This window comes from Geotrypetes seraphini, chromosome 2 (assembly GCF_902459505.1).
Source record: "Geotrypetes seraphini chromosome 2, aGeoSer1.1, whole genome shotgun sequence".
In the NCBI taxonomy this organism is placed as follows: domain Eukaryota; kingdom Metazoa; phylum Chordata; class Amphibia; order Gymnophiona; family Dermophiidae; genus Geotrypetes; species Geotrypetes seraphini.
The window spans coordinates 289,315,989-289,342,421 of record NC_047085.1 but is presented as its reverse complement, the minus strand read 5'-3'; the positions used below and the strand labels follow the sequence as shown (position 1 = coordinate 289,342,421).

The 26,433-nt window shown below is 44.6% G+C and overlaps 1 protein-coding gene across 1 annotated transcript in view; it reads right to left on the bottom strand.

Annotated features, from left to right (window-relative positions):
• Positions 1 to 26,433, bottom strand: part of TERT (telomerase reverse transcriptase) — a 183,359-nt gene that overhangs the window by 64,556 nt on the left and 92,370 nt on the right. The window contains exon 6 of the mRNA XM_033929798.1: positions 2,345 to 2,506. Coding sequence (XP_033785689.1) covers positions 2,345 to 2,506 — 162 coding nt within the window. The remainder of the gene's footprint in view (positions 1 to 2,344; positions 2,507 to 26,433) is intronic.

Sequence of the window (26,433 nt, the reverse complement as noted above, 5' to 3'; positions counted from 1 at the left end):
CAGAGACAATCGTAGTGAATGGTAAAGTGTGTTTTTTTGATTTATGTTTATCTTTTTTCACACTTAGCACTGTTGGGTGCACTTTATTATAAAAAATACGGAGTAGAGCCCGGGGATGTTTCACAGTTAACACTCGTTTGGGTGCAAGCCATGTGACAGCCTTTTCCACTGGTTTTCCGGTGGGTGGCTGTGTTACTGAGGGCTCTTCCGTTTAATTTATTGATAGGTTGGTGAATGTAGTTGAGCCGTCTCTGCTTTTGTCTCTCTCCCTTGTCTAGTTCCTTTTTCTTGGGGTTTGGGAGGTTTTTTGCTGTTGGATCTTCCCTCTGTGTGACATCAACATCTCTTTCTATCACTGCCCCTGTGGCTCAACATCTTTCTCCCTCCCCTCCATCTTCAGGACCATCATTTCTCTCTTTCTTTCCTCCCGCCCCCACCCTTTGGATCCATCATATCTCCCCCCATCCTCTTGAGGCAATCACTTTTCTGTTTCTTACCTCTTTCCCTTCTGGTCCACCACTTTACCCCTCCTCTTCTTGAGTCCTTCACTTCTCTCCCCACCCCCAAGGTGACCAGTTATAATAGTGGCAAGTAAGATAAGCCCATGACATACACAGATGTCCACTTAGGGTGGCAGAACTTGTGTAGGTACAGCTAGCAAGATAGTAGGGCAGTGGCAAGAGTCAGGGGGAAGGCTTCCAGATGAGGCATGGGACACGCTGCCCGCGTCTTTGTGCACTGCAGCACTGAGGAAGAGAGAGCTGGCCCGAACATAACATCGGGGGCGGCATAAAATGGTCAAGCGGAAGCAGGACAGAAGGTAAGGCACAGCATGGAGGGAGACAACAAAGGTAGGGGGAATGATTTTAGTTTTAAATTTAGTGATTGAATTGTGTTAATTTTGAGAATTTACGTCTGCTGTCTGTATTTTGCACTGTTCAGGAAGAAATGCATTTGTTTCTTTTTCTCTGGGGTTGTACTACATACAGTCTTGAATCTTAGGGTTTTGTTTGTATATATTAGTACATTTAGATTTTAGCTCTGTTTTTGCATGGGGATATCTGTTTTCTGGTAGGAATGAATGTTGAGAAGCATACTGTGTGCTTTGTGTAGTTTAATTTTGTGGTTAACCATTATGTGTAGTTAATAAGATTATATTGTGTGTGGGTGTGTATATGAAAAATGAATGGAAAAAATAGTGTTACAATTAGTACTATTATGGGGGAGGAGTCTGGGGCGGAGATTGGGCAGGGTCTGGCTCATGACTTAGCCCAGTGTTCTTCAACCGCCAGTCCAGAAAATAATTATTTTATTTCCGCCAGTCCATAGGTGTCAAAAGGTTGAAGAACACTGTACTAGATGACAAATCTTTATTTTAAACAATAACCGCTGTAAAAATGTGGTACACCTATGTGATGAAGGAACAGGGACCCGACACAGTCTGTGTTTCGACTAGCACATCTGCCTCAGGAATCCAATGAGTTCCTGAGAGGGCAACACAAACAACGTACAAATAAACAGGAACGCGCAGTGAAGCATAGGTGCCTGGATGAGCTGCGTATCAACGGGTTGGCTGCCACTTTGTCTATCTGCCACCCGTTGACAAGCAGCTCATCCAGGCACCTATGCTTCACTGCAAGTTCTGGTTCATTTGTACGTTGTTTGTGTTGCCCCTCTAGGCACTTATGCTTCACCGTAAGTTCCGGTTCATTTGTATGGCGTTTGTATTAACCCTCTCAGGAACCCACTGGACTCCTGAGGCAGATGTGTTAGTCGAAACATGGACTGTCAGGTCTCTGTTCCTTCATCACATAGATGCACCACATTTTTATAACAGTTATTATTTGAAATAAAGACTTGTCATCTAGTACATCGTTTCTGCAATATATCTCTTTGGTTTTTTGCTTTTCAACTAAAAGCCACAGCCACAAAATGCTATGGTCACTTCACATAAATTACTGATGTTAGCGGTGGCATACCTGGCTTTGCAACTACCCAGGGAGGAGCACAATCCTCAAAGAAATTATGGGGGGGGGAGAACGGAGTAGCCATAGGGTCAAAGTCCACGAGTGCAGCCATGGGCGCTGCCAGTCCCCTACCCCGGAATAGGAAACTAAAGTCAGAGGTGGTGGGGGACCGGAAGAACTATCAGCTGCAAGCATGTGGACTACAGCTCTGCGACTGCTCTACACACACACCCTCCTACTGCCTGCACCCATGGTAAACAACCCATACTGCCCTCCCCCACCCCCGGTACGCTAGAGGATGTCATTGATATTTATTTTTCTAATTATTCAGCTATTATGGCAACATAGAACTATCTGTACAAAATAGCTCATCATACGTGTGTTTTAAAAGATTTTCGAATGTGTCCATTTGAATGTCTCCAGATGGTAGCATAACGACGGATGCAATATCTTTCCTCTTCCTTTGGGTCAATGATATTTGATAGCACATCTTCAAGTTTTTCAAGCGGAATAGTGTCATATGCACCAGTAACATCTGTCTGCAATAGATAAATGTAGCTATGAAGTGTTTAATACAGCATCAAAGCAGATTTACTTACACTTACAAAAAATGTACAAAATTTATTTAAATCTTATTTTAAAATGTGAATCTCTCTTAATAAAGAAAAAACTGAACTGTCTTCCATTGTAGATAAGATCTGTTGAAGAATACCTATTAGAAAATGACACAGGGAAAAAGTTTGTCCCCGTCTCCTCCCCATCCTCGTGAACTCGGTCCCTGTCCCCGCAAAACCATCTGATTCCATTCACACAAGCCTCAAATAGTTTTATACTGGACACAGTTACATTGCTACTTTATCCTAAAGCAATACTACTTTATCCTAAAGCAAAGAAAATAAATATAATTTTTTTTTTCTACCTTTGTTGTCTAGTTTCTGCTTTCCTCATCTTCTAGTCATTCTCTTCTTTCCATCCACTGTCTGCCTTCTCTCTGCCTCTTCCTTATGGCATCTGCTCTATTTCTATGGCTCTACCACAAACTGTTTGTCTCTCCCTTCCATCTCTCTCTTCCCACATTGGACTGGCACCCATCTTCTTTCCATTGCTCTCCCATGATCTGGCATCTCTATCTTCTTCCCCTTCCATCTCTCACTCCCTCTCCCAGGTGGTTTTTAGCATCTTTATCCTCCTTTCCTCCCTTCAGATCTGGTATCTGTCTCCTCCCCTTCCCCAATGCTCTGGTATCTCTCTCTCCTCTCCCTTTCCCTTCCTTTTCTGCACTTCCTTCTCAATTTGTTTTCTACCTTGTCTACTTACTTTCCAGTCCTCAATTTCCCTTTCATTGTGTCTTGAAGAGCCGGCTATTACGGCCTCCACCGGCAGACCACTCGACTCTCTTTATGCTGGTTCAAATAATATGAATTTAATAATCAAACAGCAATAGCTTACTGGAACAAACCATTCAGCATACAGAGTAATAGAGCATACACCAGGCTGGCCAGGCTGACAGAGAACTTCCGATGAGTTCTGAAACTATGGTCCAAGAAGCTCTCTTTTATGATTCTGACAGCTCTGGCCCACCTTGGTGCATGTTACATTTAACAGTTTCATTGGCTAATCATATTCATTATCTAATTTATTAATCTATTGATTGGTTAACTCATCTGAGTGATACTGTGTGTCACGCCTTTTTCTATCTACATCCATTCTCTTTCCCAGTAATTGTCCTGTTAATATAACAGAGTCCCTCCCTTGAGTGCCTGGGCCCAACGGCTTTTTAGCACTGTGGTTAGCTCACTTAAGTTTTCACATCTCTATTCTTGCGAAGCATCCCGTCAGCATCATAGCGAAGTCTTCCATCAACATCCTTTATTCTTGTGAAACTTCTAGCAGCTGACCTTGCTAACTTGGGGGGCAAGATCCCTTTTTAACTAGAATTGGTTTTCTTTCCAGCTGTGTCTTCTATTTGACCTGTTTCTTCTCAGGAAAGCAGAAGTGCAAGCAACAGTGTCTCTCAGAGTTGACAGTTTTTAGTCAGAGTGTATTTTCAGCCATTTTACTTTTTCAGCAACCATTTTAGGTTTTAGTTGTATTGGCCTGTTTCTGCTACTTTGGGGAGTTCTCAAGAGGTCTTCACCTGGGCTTTCCCTACACAGGACTTCTCTTCCCTTCCTCAGTCTACCTACAGTTTGACACCTCTTTCCCTCACCCCTTCCAGTATCTCACTAAATCTATCCTCTTAACCCAATCCAGCATGTGCTCTTTTTCTTTATCCCCTCCTTACATCCACTATATGATCGCTCTCTACTCTCCACTTCCTTCTAAATTCTTCTTCCCTCTCTATCCTCTTCCATCCAGTGTCTGTTCCCCTCTCATCCAGCATCTGCTCCCCTTTCTCTTCTCCCCACTTCTTTCTAAAGTCTGCTCCCTCTCTCTCTCCACTTTCAGCTTCTGTTCCTCTCTCCCTCCACTTCCCTTCAGCACCAACCTCTTCCCTTCATCGGGCCACCTTCCTCCCTTTCTCTCACCTTTGTGGGCGCTCTTTAGACTTTTTTTTTTTCTGGGTGTCTGGACGCTGCAACATTCTTACAAGTCCCGTGCGACTGCCCCAAAGTTTCTCCTCTTATGCAAACAGGAAGTGCGTCAGAGGAGAAGCTTTGGGCAGTCAAGCGAGTGATTTATGAGAATAGTTTACATCTGGACACCTCAGAAAGAAGAGAAAATTCTGAAGAGCGCCCACGAAGGTGAGGGGAAAGAGAAGGAAGTGGCTAGATGAAGGGAAGAGATGCCCGGATGGGTTTGTTTGAGGGTTTTTTTGCCGCTGGCCGGAGGGAGCAAGTGTACAATTGCGAGGAGGGCTGAGAAGGGAAGGCCATTCAGCGCTCCAAGAGGCGGTGAATGGCCTTATCCCCATACCCGCGGCGACCAGTTTTGTTTTCTCCCCATTTCAGCGGGTTACCCATGGCTAGCTGCGGGTAACATTCACCATGTCATTCTCTAAAACCTATCAAATTTCTGGCCAACCCAGGAACCCTGTAGTGTTCTTATAAGCTTCTGTACATAACCCTTTGGATAAGTCTCTTGTTGATCTGATTAAAGTTATGATGAGCAGTAAAGAATCCTAACTGTGCAGTTTGACATGGCAAAATTTGGTCTTACCTGATAACTTTTTTTCTTTTAAACCAGTCCAAACCAACGTCTATCTTTATACCACATTCTCAACCAAAAATTTGTCCAAGTCCCAAATGCCCAGAACAAGACCTTTTGGACATGGGAGAGGCCAGCATTGTGATGGACTGGCCACCCAGACATGGCAACAAAGCAGTGGGACACCTTACAGGGCACTGCTGTGAACTTCAGAAAAAGGGTGCCATAGACATCTCAACAGAACTCCCTTATAGGTTATAATGAGTCCCCCAAAACCACTATACCCACCTGTCTACAACCCCAATAGCCTTTATGGCTGCAGGTGGCAACTATATGGCAGTACAGTAGGGTTTTAGTGGGCTCACATTTTCCACCATGAATGTAGTGGTTAGAGTGGCTCATGGGCCTGTGTCCTCCTCTCTATGGTTCATTAGCCCACTTCCCAGACTACTTAAGCTACCTCTGTGCAGCTCTTCTAGGCTTTCCTATGCCAGGTGCTGATGTTCCAGAGGCAGATATGAACTTTGTGGGGTTGTGATGGGGTCAGTGAACACGGGGGAGTGTGTGTGGGTTTTTACTTTGTCTCTGCAGTGGTTATCTGGTCACTTTCAATATCTTTTGGGCACTTATACCTGTCTTTACATCGTTTTCGCCTAGGCAGTCTTGTCAAACATTCGATTATCCCTGCAGAACAACTAATTCTAGGTCGGCCCACATCCCGTCCGAATCACTCCTCCAAAAATGCACCTTTCAGCTTTGGGTGCACAGCAGGATTCAGAGGCTTAAAAATGTCCCTGGAAAAGCCGTTTCGATTATCGGCACTTGGACAACCTGTCTTTTAGATCATCCAAGTGTTGACTTGGTTGGGTTTTTAGACGTATTTAAGTTTTGATTATGAGCCCCATACTATATACAGAAAATAAGAGCATCAAAGGCACAGGTATTAAACACAAGGCCCGCGAGCCAAATCCAGCACGCCTGGCCGTTTTATGTGGCCCGCGACAGTGCCCCAAACTTCCCCTTCTCACAGCTCAGCATGTCATCCTTCCCGCACCGGTCCAATGTTGCCATCATGATGAAAAATTTGCCGGCATCAGCAGCAATGTTGTCCGTAACTTTCCTTCCTACTTTCAGTCTGCCATGGTCCACCCAGTCGGAAACTGGAAGTTGTGCGTCACTGGAGACAGAGCACGGCAGATGGAAAGCAGAAAAGGGAGCCGTGGACAATGTTGCTGAATTACTGCTGATTACGGCAGATTTTTCAGCTTGACAACGACATTGGACCGGCATGGGAGAGAACACATGCTGGGCTGTGATGAAAGAGAGAGAAAGAGATGAAGGGAGAGCAGTTGGACCTGAGGTGGTTTGGACGAAGAGGGAAAGAGATACTTGAAGGGAGAACTGTTGGGAAGGGAGAAATGGTGGACCTGTGGGGAGGGAGGCAGACAGGGGGAGAGATGGGATGGGGGGAAGTTAAGAAGAGAAAGGGAAAGAAGTTGGATCTAGGGATGGAAGGGAGAGAGAGATGCAGCATCTCTTTTTTTTCCTTACATCTCATTGTTCAGCATCAAGGGGGAAGGGAAGAACAACAGAAAAGAGAGGGAGCAAAATGTTAGACCAAGGGGAGAGAGGAGGAGAGATGTGGTAATTGGGAGTAATAGGAGGCTGGAAAAGGAGTGAGATGGGAAATGGGAAAGCTAGGGACTGAGAGGAAATGGAGAATTGAGAGATAGCTGAAAATTTAAAAAGGGTGAGAAAGAGGGCAAGATTTGAGTGGATAGAGGCAAATAAGAAAAGACAAAGTTAAGAAAGCTGAATGGGAAAAAGCAATATGTTGGAAACAGGCTTAAGGAAGGAATTGAACAAGAGAAAAGAGGAGAAAAAATGGACAGCAGACACAGGAAAGAAAATTAGTAAAAGAGACAAAAAACAGAAAGATAAACTGGGACCAAGATGATGGAAAAGCAAAATGACCAGACAACAAAAGGTAGAAAAAATAATTTTATTTTATATTTTGTGATTACAGTATGTCAGATTTGAAATGTGTATCCTGTCAGAGCTGGTATTAGACAGCAAGCGTGAACTAGGACCTAAAAGAGAGAGGAAAAGTCTTTTTATTTATTTTGTTTATACAACAGAGCCAGCATGGGGTTGGAGAGGTTGTATCCCTATACTTCTACTAAGACTATGTATCTTAATAAAAAAAAAACTTTGGCCCACAACTTAACCTGTCTTTTAGATTTCAGCCCCTTATGTGATTTGAGTTTGACACCCCTGATAGCACAGTTACTTACCATAACAGGTGTTATCCAGGGACAGCAGGCAGATATTCTCACTAATGGGTGACATCACTGACAGAGCTCCGATACGGACACTTGAAAAATGAATCGCAACTTTAAGCTTAGAAAGTTCGCAATTAGCCCGCACTGCGCATGCGCGAGTGCCTTCTCACCCAACGTAGGCACGCAGTCCCTCAATTAAGATAAGCCAGCTAAGAAGCCAACTTGGGGAGGTGGTTGGGTTGTGAGAATATCTGCCTGCTGTCCCTGGATAACACCTGTTACAGTAAGTAACTGCTTTATCCCAGGACACGCAGGTAGCATATTCTCACTAATGGGTGACTTCCAAGCTAACTAGAAAGGGATGAATATAAGACTTGCTGCTGCTGGGTCAGACCAGTGGTCCATCGCACCCAGCAGTCCGCTCACGCGGCGGACCCCAGGTCAAAGACCTGTGCCCTAACCAAGACCAGCCCTACCTGTGTTCGTTCCGGTTCAGCAGGAACTTGTCCAATCTTGCCTTGAATCCCTGGAGCGTGTTTTCCCTTATAACAGACTCCGGAAGAGCATTCCAGTTCTCCACCACTCTCTGGGTGAAGAAGAACTTCCTTACGTTCGTACGGAATCTATCCCCTTTTAATTTCAGAGAGTGCCCTCTCGTTCTCTCTACCTTGGAGAGGGTGAACAACCTGTCTTTATCTACTAAGTCTATTCCCTTCATTATCTTAAATGTTTCGATCATGTCTCCTCTTAGTCTCCTCTCTTCAAGGGAGAACAGGCCCAGCTTCCCTAATCTCTCACTATACGGCAACTCCTCTAACCCCTTAACCATTTTAGTCGCTCTTCTCTGGACCCTTTCAAATAGTACCGTGTCCTTCTTCATGTACGGCGACCAGTGCTGGACGCAGGATTCCAGGTGAGGGCATACCATAGCTCGGTATAGCGACATGATAAACCTTCTCCGATCTGTTCGTGATCCCTTTCTTAATCATTCCTAGCATTCTATTCGCCCTTTTTGCTTCCGCTGCGCATTGCGCAGACGGCTTCATTGACTTGTTGACCAGTACTCCCAGGTCTCTTTCCTGAGGGTCTCTCCAAGTACCGCCCCGGACATCTTGTATTCGCGTATGGGATTTTTGATACCGACATGCATTACATTACACTTATCCAAGTTGAACCTTATTTGCCATGTCGCTGCCCATTTCTCGAGCGTGGTTAAGTCGCGTTGTAGATCTTCACAATCCTCCTGCGTCTTCACTACTCTGAATAACTTCTTATCGTCTGCAAATTTAATCACCTCACTTGTACCCATTTCCAGATCGTTTATGAATATGTTGAAGAACATGGGTCCAAATACCGAGCCCTGCGGCACCCCAATGGTGACTTTCATCCAGTCCAAGTATTTTTCATTTACCCCTACTCTGTTTCCTATCCGCTAGCCAGTTTTTAATCCACGTGAGTATTTCACCCTCAGTTCCATGGCTCGCAAATTTCCAAAATAATCGTTCATGCGGAACCTTGTCGAACGCCTTCTGAAAATCTAGATATACAATATCGACCAGGTCACTCTTGTCTATCTGCCTGTTTACCCCCTCGAAGAAGTGCAGCAAGTTTGTCAAGCAAGATCGTCCTTTGCTGAAGCTGTGCTGACTGGTCCTCATCAGATTGTGTCCGTCAAGGTGATCAATGATTCGGTCCTTTATCAGCGCCTCTACCATCTTTCCCGGTACCGAGGTCAGACTCACCGGTCTGTAGTTTCCTGGATCTCCCCTCAAACCTTTTTTAAAGATCGGCGTAACATTCGCCACCTTCCAGTCTTCCGGAATCCTTCATGATCTGATCGACAGATTGGCTATTAGTTGAAGCAGTTCAGCTATAGTTCCTTAATGACTCTCGGATGGATGCCATCCGGTCCTGGGGATTTGTCGCTCTTAAGCCTATCAATCTGCCTGCATACTTCTTCTAAACTGACCGTCAACCTTGTCAATTTCTCGTCTTCGCCTCCAGCGTACAGCCTATCGGGTTCCGGTATGTTGTGTATGTCCTCTTTGGTAAATACGGATGCAAAAAATGTGTTCAGTTTATCAGCGATGGTTTTGTCCTCCTTTAGCACTCCCTTTATTCCATTATCATCCAGCAGTCCCACCGCTTCCTTTGTGGGTCATTTCCCCTTAATGTATTGAAAGAATGGCTTGAAGTTTTTTGCCTCCTTGGCAATTTTCTCCTCATAATCTCTTTTGGCCCCTTTTACCACTTTATGGCACTTGTGTTGATGCTGTTTGTGCTTTCTCCAGTTTTCGTCCGTTTTTGACCTTTTCCATTCCTTAAACGAAGTCTTCTTGTCTCCGATTGCTTCCTTCACCGCTACAGTGAGCCACACCGGTTCTTTGTTCTTTTTCCTCTTGGCTCCCTTGTTGATACGCGGTATATATAGATTTTGCGCCTCGGTGACTGTGTCCTTAAAAAGGGACCATGCCTGCTCTAGTGTTTTTGCAGTGTTTATCCTCTTCTTGATCTTTTTCTCCACCATGAGTCTCATCCTTTCTTAATTTCCTTTTCGGAACTTCAGTGCCGTGGCCGTCGTTCTGGATCGATGTTTCGCCCCTGCATCCATGTCAAAGCGGATCATATTGTTATCACTGGTTCCCAGCATCCCCTCTACTTCTACATCTTTCGCCTGTCCTCATAGTCCATTTAGAATTAAGTCCAGAATTGCATTTTCTCGCGTGTTTTCCTTCACAAGTTGTTCCAGGAAGCAATCGCCTACAGCATCCAGGAACTGGAGGTGCCTAGATTCCAGTCTATTCCTGGATAGTTGAAATCACCCATGATAACTTCGTTGCCTTCCTTGGAGGGAGAGTTGGCCTTTAAGAAAACAAATTTTGTAAAACTGACTGGCCAAAATGCCCATCCCGTCTGGAAAAATTTTCCAGACAGTAATGTGAAGTGAAGGTATGAACTGAGGACCAGGTGGCAGCTTTGCAGATTTCCTCAGTATGAGTATTTCTGAGGAAAGCTACAGAGGCTGCCATAGCACGGACTTTGTGAGCAATGACACAAATCTCCAGAGGCAGTCCGGTCCGAGTATAGCAGAATGAGATACAGGCAGCCAACCAGTTGAATATTGTCTGTTTGGTGACAGGATGACCCAACTTGTTAGGATCAAACGAGATGAACAGTTGGGGAGATGTTCTATGAGGCTTTGTCCGATCGATGTAGTAGGCCAAAGCACGTTTACAGTCCAAAGGGTGGAGCACCGTTTCTCCTGGATGAGAATGAGGCTTAGGGAAAATAACTGGGAGAACAATGGACTGATTGAGATGAAAATTCGTAACTACTTTCGGTAGAAACTTAGGATGCGTGCGTAGAACCAATTTATCATGGTGTAAAACTGTTTAAGATGGATCTGTGACCAACGCTTGTAGCTCACTGACCCTCCTGGCAGAAGTGAGGGAGATGAGAAAAACTACTTTACAGGTGAGAAATTTCAGATGAGCTGTTGGCATTGGTTCAAATGGTGATTTCATCAACCTGGAAAGAACTACATTAAAGTCCCATTCGACAGGTGGCGGCTTGAGGGGTGTTTAACATTGAAAAACCCTTTCATGAATCTGGAGGCCAATGGATGAGTAGTGAGAGGCTTTCCCTCAACTGGCATGTGAAAAACTGTAATAGCGCTGAAATGGATGTATATTTAAGACCAGAATCAGAGAGATGAAGGAGATAATTGAACACCAGTTCCAATGACAAGGAAGCTGGATAATGAGATGACGACGGAGACACCAGGAAGAAAGCCAAGTCCACTTTTGTTGATAACACTGTTGAGTGGCTGGTTTCCTGGAAAGGTCAATAATAGTGTGGACAGGCTGAGAGAGATGCAACGATGTCAGCCCGAGAGATACCAAGCTGTCAGGTGTAACGATTGCAGGTTGGGATGAAGAAGAGCTCCTTGATTCTATGTAAACAGAGTAGGGAAAATTAGAAGAATTATGGGCTCCCTGGTGCTTTGAAGTAGAAGGGAGAACCAATGTTTTCTGGGCCACCAAGGAGCTATGAGAATCACGGTAGCTAACTTCTGCTTGAGTTTGAAAAGAGTTTTCATGATGAGAGGAGTGGGAGGGAACGCATAGAGGAACAATTGCGTCCAATCCAGAAGAAATGCATCTGCTTGCAAGAGGTGAGGAGTAAAGCCTGGAGCAGAAGTGGGGCAGTTTGTGGTTGTGGGGAGCTGCAAATAAGTCTACCTGAGGAGTGCCCCATTGTGCAAAGATGGACTGAAGAGTTGTCGAGTTGAGTGTCCATTCATGAGGCTGGAGAATTCTACTGAGATTATCTATCAAGGAAAAGATTGCGGGTGGTCACCCAAAGCCAAATCTTTTGAGCCTCTTGACAAAGGAGAAGAGAGCCTCCTTGCTTGTTGATATAGTACATCGCTACTTGGTTGTCCATGCGAAGGAGGAGAATTTGGTCAGTCAGGAGATGTTGGAAAGCTTTTAGCACGTAATACATCACTTTGAGCTCCAGCAAATTGATGTGAAATTTGCATTCGTTGGAAGTCCAATAACCCTGCGTTTGAAGGCCGCTCATGTGTGCCTGGTGATGCGGAGGAAGATGGAAAAGACGACCACTGGATAGTTTGGAAGAGGTCATCCACAAGTGGACTGACTGTAGAAGAGATGAGGTTACAAAGATATGCTGAGAGCGCGAATCTGTCACCTTACACCACTGAGAAACTAGGGCTCACTGAGGAGTACGAAGATGCAATCTGGCTAGTGGGGTGACATGAACTATGGAGGCCATGTGGCCCAGGAGAACCATCATGCGTCTTGCAGAGATTGTTTGTAGCTGAAACATCTGTTGACAGAGATGAAGCAAGGCAGCTAGGCGATCTGGAGGAAAAAACGCCCTCATGAGAGTAGTGTCCAGAACAGCCCCGATGAACTTCAGACATTGAGTTAGTTGGAGGTTGGACTTTGGGAAATTGATTTCGAAGCCCAAGGTTTGAAGGAAAGAAATGATGTGAGTCGTCATCAGGGTCACCTCGTGAGACGATGAAGCCTTGATCAACCAGTCGTCCAGATAAGGAAACACCTGGGATCGGAGGGCTGCTGCCACTACAATCAAGCACTTTGTGAAGATTCTAGGAGAAGATGCCAGGCTGAACGGAAGAACTTTGTACTGGTAGTGACGACGACCGATTTGAAAGTGCAGGTATCTCCTGGAAGCCGGATGAATTGGTATATGCGTGTAGGCTTCCTTGAGATCCAGAGAACATAGCCATTCATTCTGCACCAATAGGGGATAAAGGAGGGTGAGAGAGAGCATTTGGAACTTCTCCTTGTCAATATATTTGTTGAGAGCTCGGAGATCCAGGATGGGTCGCAGACCTCCCATCTTTTTGGGGACCAAATATCGGGAGTAAAAGCCTTGGTCGTGTTGAGAGGGAGGAACTTCCTCAATGGTATTGAGAAGGAGAGACTGAACCTCCTGGAGTAGAAGAGAGGATTGCATCAAATTTAAAACAGACTTTTGGAGGATGGTCTGGAGGAAGAGTGTGAAAATGAAGACTATACCCTTGACGAATGATGCTGAGGACCCAACGATCTGATGTAATGAACTCCCAGCGATTGGTGTAAATCTGAAGATGTCCCCCTATGGGTTCAGGCAGAGAAAGTAGCAGAGGGATCCTGGCTATGCTCTGAAGGAGCACGTCATAAAGGCTGTGCAGGTTTCTGAGGAGCAGTCAGTTGTTTAGGTTGTTGATGTGGCTGTTGTCATTGTCGGCAAGGCTGGAAAGGTGCCTGAGCAGTAGGCTTGGCAGTATATCTGCATTGGTAAGAGGAAGCAGGCTTAAAAGGCCGAGCAGGTGGAGGCTTCTTTTTTGGGCTTGACCAACACATCCCTTCTGGTATCATGAGCGGATAGCTTTTGGGTGGCAATGTCAGTGGAGGCTCCAAAGAGCTCATCACCAAGGCATGGAGCATTAGCTAGACCAGTGTTTTTCAACCTTTTTACACCCGTGGACTGGCAGAAATAAAATTAATTTTTACACCCGTGGACCGGCAAACTACTAGGACTAAAATTTTAAAACCCTGTTTCTGCCCCATCTCCGCGAGCTCGGTCCCCGTAAATCATCTGATCCCATCCGCACAAGCCTCAGTTATGATTTTATATTGAATGTATTTTATTAAAGTATAAAAAGAAACAATATTCTGAACAATTGTCATTTTATAAATACAAATAATACAGAGCAAGGATCAACAAAACCCCTGTCTCCCCTCCCCTTCACATATATCCCCTCTACTATCAAGAAAACCGAACAAGCCAAATTATTACAGAATGCTACACAGAAATATCATGCTAACAGAATACTGCAGTCACACATGACAGGAATAGTGTTAGGGGAGTGCAACTAGGGCAACTGCCCCCTAGTCAGAGAGCACCCTAAGCCAGCTGGAAGCTAAAGAAGCACTGGCCGGGCTTTGCAGTCCCCAGTTATGTCTAACACCAGCTCTAGCAGGATATACATTTCAAATCTGATATAGTCTAATCACAAAATAGAAATAAAATTATTTTTTTCAACCTTTTGTCATATCTGGTTTCTGCTTTCATCTTCTTTTCATTCTCTCCCCTCCAGCTCTGCCCTTTCTGTCTCTTCAATCCAGCATCTGCCCCTACCATCCATTGTCTTCCCTCTCCCCCTTCCATATAGCATCTGTCTTCTTTCTATGCCCCTCTCCCCTTTCCATCCAGCCTGTGCCCCCTCTCTTCTTTTTACATGATTCATTCCAGCTTCACTGCTCTCTTCATTTTTATCTCTCCTACACCAGATCCAGCATCGTTATCCCTCTCTGCTTATTTCTCTGCTGACCCCTTCCCATCATCAATTTCTCTACTTTCTCATGCCTGTCTCTCCCCTTCCCCGCCTCTAATCTCCTTGCCAGCTGTTTCCTTCCTTTTCCCTTCTCCCTTCCCTCCTCCTCATGTCCAGCAGTAACTCTCTTTCCTTCCTCCCCTCCCAGCAGCATCTCTCCTTATCCTTTCTTCTAGGTCTAATAGCAGCTGTCCCTTTTTTCCCTTGCCCAACAGCTTCCCAGACTCCTTTCCCTCCTCCCCTCCCAGCAGCATCTGCCCTTCTCCCTCTAAAGGGCCAGTAGCAGCTGTCCCTTTTTCCCCTTGCCCAGCAGCTTCCCAGCCTCCAACAGTGGCTTTCTCCCCTCCCAGAAGCTCTCCTTACTTGGCAGCGCAGCGATTCAGGAAGGTAGCCTCAGGTCCTTTGTTGGGTCGCGCCACCTCTGAGGAAAGAGGAAGTTGCATCATCAGAGGCAGCCACGACTCAGCAAAAACCCCAAGGCTGCCTTCCTGAATCGCTGCGCTGGTAAGAAGGGGGGGCTGCAGAGAGGGGAGAAAGCCACTGTCGGAGGCTCCCCATGATCTCTCCGGCCCAGCTGAAAATAACTCGATCTTGCTGGTCCTGCGCAGACTGGCAGGAAATTTCCTGCGGACCGGCAATTGAAGAACAGTGAGCTAGATAGTCTTGGTGGTTAACATCAAGGTCTGAAACAGGTAACCAGGCCGGATGTCTCATTGCCACCGACATAGCTGCTGCTCAAGATGAGAGTTCAAAAGTATCATAAACAGATCTCACCATGTACTTTCGAAGTTGCAAAGAGGTAGAGAACAGAGATTGAAATTTTTTGGCTTAACGTGAAGGCAGATATTGCTGAAGCGATGAAATTTGTTTACAAAAATACTTCATATAATAGGAAAAGAAAAAGGTTTTATTGGATGCTCTGTTTGCCAACATTGAGTTTTGGTACAGACGTCTACCAAACTTGACCATTGTCCTGCCCTCTCTACCAGGAGGAACGGACGCATACACATTTACCCCAGAGGATTTCTTCAAAGTAGATTGACTATGAGAGACATGGGGCAATTGACTACGAGAGACATGGGGCATTTGAGGCTTATCAAAGCCGGGTAGGGTACCACCTTATATAGAGATTCCAAACATTTAGGAGCCACTGGTACGGAGAGAGGAGTCTCTAGGTTTTTATAGAAAGTTTCCTTCAGATTGGCATGGAGTGGAAGCTTTAACAGTTTCTTAGGAGGAAGATCATAATCAAGTGTGTCCAAGTACTGCTTGCTGTATTTGGAATCAGCCTCCAATGAAACATCCAGATCATGTGCCATCTGTTGCAAAAATCTGGAAAAATAAAGTTTCTCTGAAGGAGAAGCAGCTCTGGTAGGTGAACGTCTAGGTGACCCAGAAGGAAGAGAGTCCACATCGGTAGCAGAAGGCATTTCAGGCTCAGTATCTCCCAATAAATCTGAATCTCTGAAATGATGGGATCGGTGTCGACGGCTCGGTGTCGAGGTCCCCAAATGTTTACATTTACTGAAGACTTTGCCTGACCGTGCCAAAGTAGCTTCCCGGGATGTGGCCAAGGAGGATCAGTGCCAAAGTGGAATGCTCGAGTCCTGGATTGAGGATGTCCGCACTGGTGGAGTAGCATTAAGAGGAGTGGTCGGTGCCGTGAGCAACTCAGACCAGACCGGCTCCTGAAGGGTCAGTGCCATGCTTGCTAAAAAGTGAACCAGCGCCAAAAGGGTAAAATGCTCGACTAACTCCGCCTGAAGCAGATTATCAATTTTCTGCTTAAGGGAAAGTGCCGGTACCGTTTGCTTCTTTTTGGCCAGTACAATGGCTGGTCAACACGGTGCGGGAATGATGAGGCCGAAGAAGAGACACTCACCGATATTGGAGCAGTGCGTTTACGGGACTTACGTGAGGTCGGTAGGACTTGACTCATTGCAGCCTCGACCTGTGTCCCAGAAGGAGTAGTAGGCTTCTTAGCCAGCTTACCCGGAGTGAATTGTGACACTGGAGTCAAAGTTGGTGGATCCACCCTCGGTGTCGTCGGTGCAGTCTTGGCACGGGCGGTGTCGGAGATGAATTGGGCTCTGTGTCCATTGCAGCGCCAAACAGTTGTTTTTGTTGAAGCAACCGATTGAGAGTGCACTTCTGACGGGACGAGCAGTGGGAGCAGGAGTCAGCACAGTGCCCGGGTCCCAGACACTGCAAGCATCAGCGGTGAGGGTCAGATTACAGAAATGGCCCGAGCACAGCGACCACACTTTTTGAAATCCGTCAGTGGGCGGGACATAGATGGGAAGACAGCCACTGACAAATTGAACTCTATGGTGAAAAGAGTCCATAATGCCCCGCTAGGCCAAAGCCCGCGACAGCAAAGTAAAAAAAATAAATAAATAAATTTTTTTTTTAACTTGATACAGAAAGATACAGAAAAGAAAAGAAAAAAACAAAAACTGTGACAAAAAGATCACAATACACAAGAGCAGGAAGGCAAGTGAGAGAAAAAATTCAACAGGTGTTGAAAAACGCGTCTTTCTAGCTCCACGGAAACTAGAAAACTGAGGGACCACGCGCCTACATCGGGCAGGAAGGCAGTCGCGCATACGCACTGCGGGCTAATCGCAAACTTTCTAAGCTTAAAGTTGCGATTCACTTTTCAAGTGTCTGTACCATGGTTCCGTCGGTGACGTCACCCATTAGTTAGAATATGCTGCCTGCTTGTCCTGGGATAACAAAGGGAACCTCTACAGATTTAATAGGTATGCATTAACCACAGATAAGAAAGCCCACAAGTCCACAAACACTAGTCTTACAGGGGTGGGCTTTTGATTGGTCTAGCAAGAATCGAAGGAAGGAAATTATCAGAAAAGATCAATTTTAACTTTCCCTTCCATTCTGCTAGACCAGCACAAAAACTCAGAGCAAAAAGATAAGGCTTCCTCTAAGATGTCACCTTTGGCCCAAATGTCAATATTTTAGTGTTTCATAAAGGAATATGATGATTACCATATCACTGCTTTGCAGATAACTTCCAGAGCAATTACTCACACTCCTGTCCACATTGTCACCTGAGATCTGATCAAATGAACCTAAATCTCTTTTGGTTGATAATGTATGTTACTTCAATCACTACCTTTCATCCAGCATGCTAAAGTAAGGCCACTTCTTTGCCTGGCATACTAAGCAGAATAAAGAGATATCCAAGCTTATGAAGCATCCATGCTGACCTCACCTTCACATCCTTTGAAAAGGCTGGCAAGAGAGGTAACTTAAATCATATGAAAAGGGAGAAACCACTTTAGGAAAGAATGATTAAACAGTGCGAACTGAAGCTAATTCTTGGGAGAATACCCAACTGGCTGAACAAATAGCAAACAACACTTTTCAAGGAGAGGCCCTTCAAGAATGCAAGCTTCAATGGCTCAAAGAGAAGATTAGACAAAGTGCTGAGGACCAAATTAAGCTTCTCCTGCAGTGAGCACTAGCTGTGGGGCCTATGTATGCTTCTTTAACAGTTCAGTCTACTAGGCATTAAGCCATTTCAGAGAAGAGGAAAGGTTGCCCCTTTACTACAAGGACCATGACCTTCTTATTCTCAATTTCAGAGTCACCTGATAGCTATGTTCCTTGAGGCTCCAACTCAATATCAATTCTGGTACAGAGAATGCGCCAGTAACAAGAAAATCAGTGTCTTCTGAGGCCTCTGAGGTAGTGCTGCCTGATTCAAGGAAAATGTTTTCGATTCGATCAAGCCTATTGAATCAATTTTTCGATTTGATTTGCTTCTCCTGCCCAATCAGGCATTTTTTTTTTTTTCCAAACTTCCTGACAGGTTTATTTTGTAGCCTCTTCACCCACCCCATCCCTCTTTGCCCTCTCCAAACCCATGCAAGGGTTGTGGTATAAACAAAATTTTAAAAAAGACTTTTCCCTTCTCTATTAGATCCTAGCTCATGCTCACTGTCCAACACCACTGTGGCAGGATATACTTTTCAAATCTGACATATTGTAATAAAAAAATAGAAAATAAAATTATTTTTTCTAACTTTTCTTATCTGGTCATTTTATTATTCAAATCATGTTGGTCCCAGACTCTGGTTTCTGTTTGCCTTTTGTTAACTCGTTCACCAGGGTCTCCCTGCCCATCTGATGTTTTCTTCTTTCTCCATGCCCACCATCCATCTTCCATCTCTGTACCTTCCCTTCCAGTACAATATCCAATATTTCTTTCCCACTATCTACCATCTCTCATCTTTATCTCCCCGCCTGCCTTGTGCCCTGGGTCAAACCTCTCTGTTCCTCTCCATGCAGCAGTGTTGGCAATTTAGGAGAATACATTTTGTAAAACTGCCTGGCCGAAATGGCCATCACGTCTGGAAAAAGAATCCAGACAATAATGAGAGGTAAAAGTAAAAACCAAGGACCAAGTGGAAGCTTTGCAGATTTCCTCAATAGGAGTAGATCTAAGGAAAGCTACTGATGCCGCCATGGTGCTGACTTTATGGGCTGTGACTCAACCCTGTAGATGCAGTCCAGCCTGAGTATAGCAGAAAGATGCAAGCAGCCATCCAGTTGGAGATGGTGCGCTTTGAAATGGGATGTCCCAACTTGTTTGGATCAAGGAGACAAAAAGTTGAGGAGCATATCTATGTGGCTTAGTGTGTTGCAAGTAGAAAGCGAAAACACGCTTACAGTCCAGAGTATGAAGAACTCTCTCTCCAGGATGAGAATGAGGCTTTAGAAAAAACACTGGAAGTACAATGGATTGGTTGAGATGAAATTCTGAAACCACTTTTGGTAAGAATTTAGGATGAGTACGGAGGACCACTTTGTCATGATGGAATACTGTGAAAGGTGGGTCCGCTACTAAAGCTTGTAGCTCACTGACTCTGCGAGCAAACATGAGAGCAATGAGAAAAAACACTTTCCAAGTGAAATACTTCAGATGAGCCAAAGCCATTGGTTCAAAAGGAGGCTTCATCAATTGAACAAGAACAACATCGAGATCCCAAACCAATGAAGGCAGTTTGAGAGATGGCTTGACATTGAAAAGTCCTTTTATAAATCTGGAAACCACCGGATGAGCAGAAAGGGGTTTCCCTTCTATAGGCTGATGGAAAGCAGCAATTGCACCGAGATGGACTCGAATGGATATGGATTTGAGACCTGAGTGAGATAAATGCAACAGGTAATCCAAAACTGAAGACAAGGAGGTAGATTGAGGCAGAAGCTTCTAAAATGTCCTTGACCGATTGAGAGAACTGGAAATTGGCAGTTACGTTGAAAGGTACCAAGCTGTCAGGTGTAGAGACTGTAGGTTGGGATGAAGTAGAAACCCCTCTGTGTAAGCAGACAGGGAAAAATTGGTAGAAGTAGTAGCTCCCTGCTGCTGAGTTGAAGTAGAAGGGAGAACCATGGTTGTCTGGGCCACCAAGGAGATATCAGAATCATGGTGGCATGTTTGTGATTGAGTTTGATGAGTGTCTTGAGAATGAAAGGAAATGGAGGAAATGAAGAGAGAAACTGATTCATCCATTCCAGAAGAAAAACATCTGCCTCGAGACAATGAGGACAGTATATCCTGGAGCAGAATTGAGGCAGTTTGTTGTTGTGGGGAGACACAAAGAGATCTATCTGAGGAGTCCTCCACTGAGAAAAAATGTGATGGAGAAGCGAGGAATTGAGTGTCCATTCGTGAGGTTGCAGAAGACAACTCAATTTGTCCGCCAGTTTTTCTCTCCTTGAATGTAAATCGCTTTTAGAAAGGTGTTGTGAAGGATTGCCCAATTCCACACCTTTTGAGTTTCCTGGCAGAGAGGGAGAGATCCTGTGCCTCCCTGCTTATTGACAGACTTGACTGTCTGTCCGAATGAGGACTACTTGATTATGGAGAAAATGCTAAAAAGCTTTGAGAGCACTGAAGATCATTCTGAGTTCCAACAGATTTATGTGACACTGACAATCCGTGCTGGACCAATGGCCTTGAGTATGGAGACCATCAAGATGAGTCCCCCCAAGCGTAGGTCGAGGAATCTGTCATGAGGACCTTCTGATGAGGGGGAGTTTGAAACAATAAACCGCTGGAGAGATTGGAAGAGAGCATCCACCAGTGGAGAGACTGTCTCAACGAAGGAGTCAGTATAATGTGCTGAGAAGAGTGGGTCGAACCCCTGAGATCTACTGAGATGCTAGGATCCACTGAGGAATTCTTAGGTGAAGCCTAGCAAAAGGAGTCACATGAACTGTGGAGGCCATGTGACCTAAGAAAACCATCATGTGTCTCTCTGAAAGTGAAGGTAGGGAAGACACTTTATGACAAAGTTGAATGAGATCATCCTGACGCTGTTGAGGAAGGAATGCTCTGAGTTGCACAGTATCCAGTACAGCTCCAATGAACTGTAGAGTCTGAGAGGGCTATAGTTGGGATTTCGGGAAGTTGATTTCGAACCCCAAGCTTTGGAGGAACCAAGTAGTCCGTTGGGTCGCTACAATAACCCCCTGAGATGTTGAATCTTTGATGAGCCAGTCTTCCAGGTACAGAAAAACCTGAAGACCATGGTTTCGCAGAGTTGCTGCTACCACTACTAGGCAATTGGTGAAGACTCTGGGAGATGATGCCAGGCCGAAGGGTAGCACTCTGTATTGAAAATGAAGATTTCCTACCTGAAATCTGAGGAACTTGCGAGAGGCTAGATGAATGGGAATGCGAGTATAAGCCTCTTTGAGATCCAGAGAGCATAACCAATCGTTCTGATTTAAGAGGTGATACAATGATGCTAGAGACAACATCCAAAGTTTTTCCCTGACAAGAAATTTGTTGAGTGCTCTGAGATCCAATAAAGGTCACATATCACCCATCTTCTTTGGAACTAGAAAATAACAAGAGTAAACCCCCCTGCTCTGCTGTTCCAGAGCAACTACCGCCTAGTCCAATTTGTCTTTAAACTCCTAGAACGAATAGTGTTCCGCCGATTACACCCTTTCATTGAAGAACAAGCTGCCCTGTCCCCTGCTCAATCCGGCTTCCGAACAGGCCACAGCACAGAGTCAGTACTCCTGGATATCACTGATGACAGCTGGTCGATACTCGACAAAGGCAGCGACGCCCTACTAGTTCTACTTGACCTTAGCGCTGCCTTTAACACTGTCGACCACCACCTCCTCTTATCCAGACTCTTTGACCTTGGAATCAAGGACTCTGCCCTCCAGTGGTTTATCTCCTTTCTTCACCAAAGAACCCAAATAGTCCTACTAGGGACACACAAATCTAACCCCAAGCCCATCAAATACGGTGTTCCCTAAGGCGCCCTTCTATCCCCCCTCCTATTTAACCTCTACATCAGACCTGTCATTGATATAGTCCAGAAGTACAACATTAAAATCCAATCCTACGCCAATGATATCCAGCTGCTCCTCCCACTAGGTGAAAACTGATCAACCCAAATCACCAACCTCCAACACTGCCTCTCTGACATGAAAACCTGGATGCAAAACAACAAACTACAGCCTCTAAGACCAAACTTTTATGGATCAGGAAAAAAAGTACCAAATACACATGGCCAACCCTATCATGGGACTCCACCTTACTAACTGCAGAAGATTAAGTACGCAGCCTAGGAGTAACATTAGACGGCCACTTGTCCCTGTCCACCCACATATCTCAAGTAGTCTCTACCACCTTCTACTACCTCCGCCAACTGAGAAGGATCAAACCCTACATCTCCACACCCGACCTAGCCCAACTCCTTTATGCCTATGTCCTCTCTAAGATGGATTACTGCAACTCCTTATTTAATGGAGTAGCCAAAAAAGATCTCAATCGCCTCCAGCGGGTACAAAATGCAGCAATCCGCCTCCTACACAACCACGATCCCATCTCCCCAGTCCTCCGCGCTGAACACTGGCTTCCAATTAACCAACGCTGCGCATTCATGGCCCTGGCAATATGGCATAACAGATTTTACTCAAAAGTTAAATGCAATGGCACACAATCTCACTAATCGACTGAAAAGCAAGAAAACAGACTTGTGTATAAAACGTCTATGTATGTAGAGATCTCAGATACCTAAACCGTCAAATCATATTAGATTGTTCAGACGGCTCTTGTAGGTTACAGATATCACTCATTGAGCTCTACAAAATAAAGTGCTACTGCTATGTGCAAAAAACTTAATAAATATAAATGTAAATATAAAGTGCAAGTGTTATAAAAACTTAATTTAAATGGCACTTATCTTCTATAGTTTGGCACTGATCTCAAACTTAGATTCAGAATGTTCTGTGCCCTTCAGAATATTCTGTGAAATGGAGAAAGGCCTATGCATCCCCCCCCTCCCCCTGGAAAGTCCCTCCTATCAGAAACCGCCCTCAAACGCTCCTACAGCCACTTCATCCCCCAACTCTGGAACCAACTCCCCCCACAAATCAGATTGCAGAACTCATTGATGACCTTCCGGAAAGGTTAAAAGACCTCTTCAACTAAAAATCAACCACAGTCTACGCCTCACTCCCCTTAACCCCCTCCCCTCTCTTCTCTATTCTAAACTTCTACTTAAATTGCTCTATAGTCCATTCTTAACCTGTACTCAAATTGCTGTATAGTCCTTGTATTTAAACTACTGTATTGTCTTTGTACTGTCCAAATGTACTGCACTGTGAATGTTTGTTTGTTCTGAGCTACTGGGAGGATGGGATAAAAATCTAAATAAATAAATAAATTGAAGGACTCTTGTACAAAGGACTGTATATGGTGTACCAAGCATGACAAAGCTGATTATGGAGACTCGGTGAATGAAGTGAAAACTTTTATTTTTGTTTGTATTGTTTTCATGCTACCAGGGAAACCTGGGTTGCACGATGACCCTGCGGCCGGTGGCCAAATAAAGCTTATATTTTGCATCAAGGCCATTCTAACAACCGTGTTTTTCTTTAAAGTCCTTGGAAGTAAGCTTGGTTAGGCATTTACCTAGTGACAGCCAACTTGAAAGGATACCCTAATTCTAAAGGTACCACGCCAGGAGCGAACAACATGCCACTATACGGTTGCTCAGGGTGTCCACATAGAGCACGGGTGTGACAGCATCCGGGCTCAATGGATGGCATCATCCACATGTGAGAATATGCTGCCTGCTTGTCCTGGGATAACACCCCATGCCCAACAATTCTTCATCTCCTTTTCTCCCCCCATGTGCAGCAGCTTTCCATCCCTTCCTCCCATCTCCCTGAGCAATAGCTTTCCATCCCTCCCATCCCCCTATGCCACACTTCCCATCCGACCTCCAACCCGTGAGATCTGACAAACCGCCAGGCCTCCTAAAGCAGCAGCAGTGCTGGATGGCCAGTAGAGGCAGTGCTCTGAGCAGGCTGTTTGCTGCTTGCCCCGCCAGGGGTTTCCTCTGCCACATCAGTGGTGTCAGTGACATGGCAGAGGGAAGGCCCAGGCAAGGCAGGCCACTAGCAGTGCTGCCATTAGCAGTGCTGCTGCTTTAGGAGACCGGAGGTCTGGAACGAATTATGCTCGTAAACCAAGGTTACACTGTATAAATAATCCTTTCAGTAAATGTTCCATGAAAATATGGAAAAGTGTTAGGAAAAAGCTTTTAGGCAGAGAAAAAGGCATTTTCTTCTCTCCTATATTATATGCACAAGACTTTACACCAGGTAGGGAGGGGGGAATTTTTAAGAAGTGGGTGGTAAAAGGGTTAGCATGTTTTGGTCAACTAGTTGAAGAAGGTGAGGTAAAAGCCTTTATAGATATTCAGGATCATTTTCAATTAGAAATGAGAGATCTTTTCTCTTATTTTCAGATAAAAAATTATATACAGTATTAACATATAAGGCGAAGAACAATGGAATTCTAAAGAAATCTGAATTTGAAAAAAGGTTAGGAGAACCAGTAGCAAAAGGATGTGTTTCTTGGTTATATAAAATTATAAATGAAGATAAAGCAACCAAGGATAAAACAGGGAAAACAAAACCACAGCCACAAAAGTACAGAACAAAAGTGGAATTGTCCCAATCAGAATGGTGCACAAAAAAGTGTCTTTCAACTCATCTGATAAATCCAAATGCCTTTATTCATCCAAAATTCATAAAATGACTCTGCGACTCGACATGCGCATGTTTCGGCCCAAATGGCCTGCCTCAGGAGTCTTATGAGTCTTCAAATGTATTTTTAAAGTGCACAAACTCACAAAATGCGTATTTGAACAGTGTAGATTCGAAGAATGTATTGAACAGTGCGGTATCCATGCCATTCTCACACATGATTTTGTCAGCCAATCGCAATCCATCTCCAGGATTTTCTTCTGTAAACACAGAAGTATTTATTTAGCATGTTTGCTTTTTCCTCACAACTCTCCACTTAGCAGTTAATAGCTTCCTTCAGTCTCGCAATTCCATTTTTTGTCTTCCTTCTTTCACTAATATACCTGAAAAAAATTTGCCTCCCTTTTTTATATTTCTAGCCATTTGCATTTTGGTCTATATTTCTAGCCTTTGGCCTGCGCTTTTGCCAGACGTATCTCTTGGCTTCTTTCATTTTCATCCACGAACGTCAACTCTTTTGCTTATATTTTCCATATCGGTTTCCTTTTTCTCTTGTTTTACTTTATTTTATTCACATAAGGGTCAGTAGCCATTTTACTGCTCCTTTCAGCTTGGACCACTGTTTTTCCACTTCTCTTATGTCCCCCCATCCTTTTAGCTCTTTCTTCAGATACTCTTCCATGTTATTAAGTCCACATGTTTAAAATCCAGGACTGAATTTAGTGTGGCTGCCTTCCACTTAGCTGATATATCAAGCCAAACCATTTGAAGATCACTACCACCCAGGTGGGCACCCATTCGGACATTAGAGACATTTTCCCCATTTCTGTGCACCAGATCCAGTATCTCTTTTTCCCTCGTTGGTTCCGTCACCATTTGTCTGAGCAGAGCCCCTTGAAGGAGCCCTACTTCCTTCTGATTCCACAGATGGAACTTTCTAATCCACATCTGGCACGTTGAATCACCCAACAACAACACCTCTCTCTTCTTTTCCAGCTTATGGAAACACCAAGATAATTATCTAATTGCTGTGATTGAGTTGGAGGTCTGTAGACAACATCCACATAGATATAAATTCCATCTTCTCTTTTCAAACTATCCATATTGCCTGAATTTCAATTGCTTGGATATTGGTCTTTACAGAGAGAGCTTCTACTCCACCTTTTTGAACATCTCTGCCCTTTCTAAAAACATTATATAGCCTGGTATGTTTGCGTCCCATCCATGGGAATCACTGAACCATGTCTGTGATTGCTACAATATCCAAGTCTGCCTCACATTAGAGCTTGTAGATCAGGGGTGCCCACACTTTTTGGGCTTGTGAGCTACTTTTAAAATGACCAAGTCAAAATGATCTACCAACAATAAAATTTAAAAAAAAACACAAAGCACGCTGTACGCATAGAAAATGTTAATTATCATTCCTATTCCAGGGTTTTTCAAAGAGGTCAAAGCAGATGACTCTATGCACTATCACCTCAGTAACAACCATACAAAAATAGACAAATATACCCCCCCTCCCTTTTTACTAAACCACGATAGCAGTTTTTAATGCAGGGAGCTGCGCTGAATACCCAGCGTTGCTCTAGACGCTCATAAGCTCCCTGCGTTAAAAACCTCTTGCAGTTTAGTAAAAGGAGACCTAAGTATAAAATATAGACAGCAGATATAAATTCAGACACATTTTGATCACTAAATTTAAAATAAAATCATTTTTCCTACCTTGTCTGGTGATTTCATGAGTCTCTGGTTGCACTTTCTTCTTCTGACTGTGCATCCAATCTTTCTTCCCTTCTTTTAGCCTGTATGCTTCCTCTCCTCCAGACCTCATTCCCTCCCCCAACTTTTCCTTCCTCTCTCCCTGCCCTTTCTTTCTCTCTGCCTCCCTTTCTTTTTTTTCTGTTTCTCTTATTTCCTTCTGTGTCCCTGCCTGCCCTTTTTCTTTCTTTCTCCCTGCCCTCCCCCAAGCCACTGCCACTGCCATTGGAGACCAGGACCCAAACCACCACCAATAATAGGCCCGAAAGCCGACGACGCCCCAAGCTCTCCCTGCTTCGGCCGGCCAGCATCGCAATCGACCTATTGGGGGAAATGCTACCGGGTCCTGCCTTCGCGG